The following is a 4,563-nucleotide window of genomic DNA, read 5'->3' as shown; positions in this document are numbered from 1 at the left end:
ACAAGGAGTGAATGTTCTTGAGTGGCAGAGTAATAGTTTTGACTTAAATCTGCTTGAAAATCTGTGCAAAACTTGGAAATGGTTGTGTAGCAATGATCAACAGCCAATTTGACAGAGCTTGAAGAATTTTGAAAAGATTAGTGGGAAAATATTGTACAATCCAGGTGTGGAAAGCTCTTAGAGACTTACCCAAAAAGACTCACAGCTGTAATCGCTGCCAAAGGTGATTCTAACATGTATTGACTCAAGCATGAATACTTATGTAAATGAGAGATTTCTGTATTTAATTTTCAATACAATTGCAACAATAATAAAAAAAAAACACGTTTTCACTTTGTCATTGTGTGTAGATGGGTGCTGCAAGCTGAGGTTCTGTGCGGACTACAGGCGGCTGAATGAGGTAACCAGGAAGGACTCATACCCCACACCACGTATCGATGAGTTGCTGGACCTGGTTAGGAGGTCCGCCTGGTTCTCCTCACTAGACCTCCGCAGTGGCTACTGCCCCTCTCCACAGAGGCCAGAGCCAAAACTGCATTCTCCACTAACAGAGGACACTGGCAGTTCAAGGTCCTGTGCTTCGGCCTGTGCAACGTTCCAGCTACTTTTGAGCGTTTGAAAGACAGGGTGCTGGATGGCATCCCCCGACAGCAGTGTCTGGTATACCTCTATGACATCCTGGCCCATGGCAGCTCCTTCCAGTCAGCCCTGGTGGCTCTTCGGCGTGTGCTGGAGCGGGTGGTTGCCGCAGGTCTGAAGTGTCACTTCATGAGGAGAGAGGTGTCCTTCTTAGGCCACAGAGTGGGGAAGGAGGGGATCAGCACCATGGAGGACAAGGTGGGGGCTGTCCGAGACTGGCACACCCCCACCGACCAGCGTCAGCTGAAGAGCTTCCTGGGCCTGGCCTCGTACAACAGGAGGTTTGTACGGGGCTTCTCAAGTGTCGCTACTCCCCTGAACCGCCTGCTGCTGAAGGACAAGGCCTTCACTTGGACTGTGGAGTGTGACGAGTCCTTCAACACCCTCAAACGTGCACTGATCGAGGACCCCGTGCTCGCCCCCCTTGACCTCACCTTGCCCTTTATCCTGGACACAGACGTAAGCAATGTGGGCATGGGTGGGGTGCTGGCCCAGGTGGGGCCAGAGGGGGAGAGAGTGGTGGCGTACTTCAGCAAAACATTTGACTAACATGAGCGCCACTACTGTGTCACCCGGCGGGAGCTCTTGGCTGTTGTGGATTCCGTCAAACACTTCAAGTACTACCTGGGTGGCCTGCCCTTTACTGTAAGGAATGACCACTCTGCTCTCCAGTGGCTCATGTTTTTCAAAGAGCCAGAGGGGCAGGTGGCTCGCTGGTTGGAGGAGCTTCAGCCATATGACTTCACAGTGGTGCACCGGGCAGGGGCATGCCACTCCAACGCCATGTCCCATCGGCCCTGTACTGCAGACGGCTGCCGCCACTGTGAGCGGAGAGAGGAACGGGAGAGAGACCTGTGTGCAGAGGAGGGGGTCTGTGCCACAGTGTGTCGGGCGAGCGGGCCTGTCTGCTGTGAGCTGCAGACTGTCGACATGGCTGAATGGGGGCAGCAGCAGGGACGGGACACAGGCCTGCAGCCAGTGCTACAGTGGGTAGGGGCGCAGGTGAGGTCACCATGGGAACAGGTGACAGCGCTCTCACTCGCGACCAAAGGGTTGTGGTCAAAGTTTGAGAGACTGCGGCTGGCTGAGGGCGTGCTACAGCGGGCATGGAAGGAGTCAGCTACGGGAGAGGAGAGGTGGCAGGTGGTGGTCCCAAAACCACCGCGGGAGGCTGTGCTCCAGAGTACTCATGGGAGGGTGGTGACTGGACATTTTGGGGTCACAAAAACACTCCGCCGCCTCCATCAGGGCTTTTACTGGGGGCAGCACTAGAGGGATGTGGAGGACTTTTTCCGCCACTGTGACCACTGCACAGCGAGAAAGGGCCCCCCAGGCAGCTCTCATGCTCAGCTCCAACAGTTCCCAGTGGGGGCTCCCATGGAGAGGGTGGGAGTGGATGTAGTTGGGCCATTCCCCACCACAGACAGTGGAAACCGTTGGGTGCTCACGGCCATGGACTATTTAACAAAATGGCCCGAGTCCTATGCTCTGCCTGACCAGGAGGCAGAGACCATCGTCGACACCCTGACAGCGGAGATGTTCAGCAGGTTTGGAGCTGCAGTGTCCATCCACAGCGACCAAGGCAGAAACTTTGAGTCTTGTGTTTTCGCCACCATGTGTGAGAGGCTGGGTATGCACAAGACCCGCACTACTCCTCTCCATCCTCAAAGTGATGGCCTTGTGGAGCGCTTCAACTAAACGCTTGGACAGCAGCTAGCCATCGTCTCTGCCAAACACCAGCGTGACTGGGACAAGCACCTGCCTATGGTCCTCATGGCATGCCGCTCTTCTCCACCTCCTGCACGCCTGCCCTCCACATGCTGGGGAGAGAGATTCGCACCCCTGTGGAGATGGCGTTTGGTTGGCCCCTGGTTAGCACTCATGTTCTCCCGGGGCCGGAGTATGCCCGGAGACTCCAGGACCGCCTGGAGACAGCCCACACCTTCGCCAGAGAGCAGCTGGTGTATGCAGGTGTGAGGCAGAAGAGGAACTATGACGTGCACACCCGGGGAAGGAACTTTGTGGCTGGGGAGCTGGTCTGGGTCTACAGCCCCCTAAGAAAGAAAGGCAGATGCCCCAAGTTGGACAGTCACTGGGTGGGATCCTGCAGCATCCTGGAGAGGGTAGGGGAGGTTGTTTACCGGGTGCAGCTTCCTCCCAGGAATTCCCCTCTCTGGCAATGACATTCTCCAGGCACCCACCCCCAGGTGCCGCAGACAAGGCTCCAGACAGCCCACTCCCCCTGTCTCCCTCCCTGTGTCACCGCGTGGTTCCCCGGAGCCACGAATGGTGTTCCCTATTCCTGCTTCCTTGTCCCCCATATCCCTTCCTTCATCCCCTGGGTCCCAGAGGGGCAGCCCCCTGCCACGGATGGAGCCCCCTGTTTCACATCTGGACACTCTGAGATCATCACGGCCACGCAGGCAAAGGAGACCTCCGGGTCGCTTCAGACACTTTGTTTGTTCCCTCTGGGACGAGGGACTTTGTGGCGGGGGGCTGTGTAGTGACCTGCACAGACTGCTGTGTGTTAGGCTATTAGTGGGTTGTGTTGTACTTACCAGTGTTCGCGGGGAACGACATGCCAATCAACCTGCTATAGGCCAATCACGGGAATGCCTGGGATGTTCTGATGCCGGGCATCCTGGCGGTTGGTGTAGTGACGTGGAGGGTGGTTGGGCAGGGGGATGGAGACCAGGTTTAGCCATTGTTCTCTCTCTTACATTTGGCCTTCACAAGAGAAGGTCACGGTTGGTTTGTGGGGTATCTTTCATTTAATTTGCGTGGGCTACGGCCAAACTGTAGCCTGTGTAAAGTTGGGTTAATAAACCGTCAATTTGTAAACTCAAGCCTCAGTCTGGACAATTGTTCCTCCATGATCTAGTCAGGTCATTACAATATTACAAGTCTCCAGGTCCAGAAGGTTGGAACTTCCATTCCCCAATTGGACTTCTCCCATCTTCTAATGCTTTGACATTTAAAAAAAAGAGGATATCAGTGTCCACAGGCCATTTGCTTAGGACAGCTTGAGCCTGAGATTACTGTCACCTCACATACTGCTGAAATGTGTGATACCACTCAGCCTTGAGTCACTTCTATCATAATGTTACATAAGGACCAGCAGAAACTCACCCACCAGCTGGAGGGTGAAGGCCCCAGGCAGGCAGCATCCTGTCTGGTCAACACCGTGGACAGCTCACAGTCCAGGGAACACAGGACTAGATTAGGTGTATCAATCACTCGCTTTGGTGATCAAAAACTGTGGTACAGATACATTCCTTTCTGGAATTGCATCTCCCTTTTGAGAATCAATCAGAATAAAATAATATGTGGTGTTTGTGATTTTTTTTCTCTGTCGATGATGAAAGAGAGAGAGAAAGAAATTGCGAATGCGTCTAAGACATGATCATTTCAGTTGACTGAATAGATGGGTGGTATGAGAGAGAAATAAAGCAGATAGGAAAGGAGTGTGAATGAGAGAGAGAGAGAGAGAGAGAGAGAGAGAAAGAGAGGGGGGGGGGGGGGGAGAGCGAGAGAGAGAGAGAGTAAAGGACATGACAGAAGGTGCAAGGTTTCTCTCTCCCGCTGAAGATGAGTGTTAGCCTGTGTGGGCTGGGAGGGGGCGGGTTATGAACAACACCATGTGTGGGGTTGAGAGGGATATGAGCACCCCACACCTTCCTACACAAAAGGCCAATACATTCACAGCCCAAGTCCAATCAAATTAACAACCCAAGGCATATTGTTAAATAAGTGGATTTTAACAGGCCCATCTCCTCTAGTTCTATCAAATAAATGCTGAGGGTCTGTCCCATTTTTGCAAGGTCTCAGACCGTATGATTTAGCATTTACTTGTGATTCAAATAAGAGTGACTTCTTGGTCCCACCTATGGTTTAAATCCTAATGCCCTCCCTCCTGTTTGCCAG

General features: G+C 53.3%; 1 protein-coding gene across 1 annotated transcript; it reads left to right on the top strand.

Annotated features, from left to right (window-relative positions):
* The first annotated feature begins 1,670 nt into the window (after positions 1-1,670).
* On the top strand, positions 1,671-2,417 carry LOC110498581 (uncharacterized protein K02A2.6-like). Its single transcript, XM_021575234.2, has one exon. The coding sequence runs from the start codon at positions 2,017-2,019 to the stop codon at positions 2,335-2,337; it is 321 nt and encodes a 106-aa protein (XP_021430909.2). The 5' UTR covers positions 1,671-2,016; the 3' UTR covers positions 2,338-2,417.
* Positions 2,418-4,563: the final 2,146 nt, after the last annotated feature.

The sequence above is a fragment of the Oncorhynchus mykiss genome, chromosome 19 (genome assembly GCF_013265735.2).
Source record: "Oncorhynchus mykiss isolate Arlee chromosome 19, USDA_OmykA_1.1, whole genome shotgun sequence".
Lineage (NCBI taxonomy): Eukaryota > Metazoa > Chordata > Actinopteri > Salmoniformes > Salmonidae > Oncorhynchus > Oncorhynchus mykiss.
Note: the sequence above shows the minus strand (reverse complement) of the source record. Positions and strands in the feature narration are given on the sequence as shown.

What these genes read in the sequence shown, in the direction of transcription:
- LOC110498581 (XM_021575234.2), top strand. Translation starts at nt 2,017, where the DNA reads ATGGAGAGGGTGGGAGTGGATGTAGTTGGGCCATTCCCCACCACAGAC.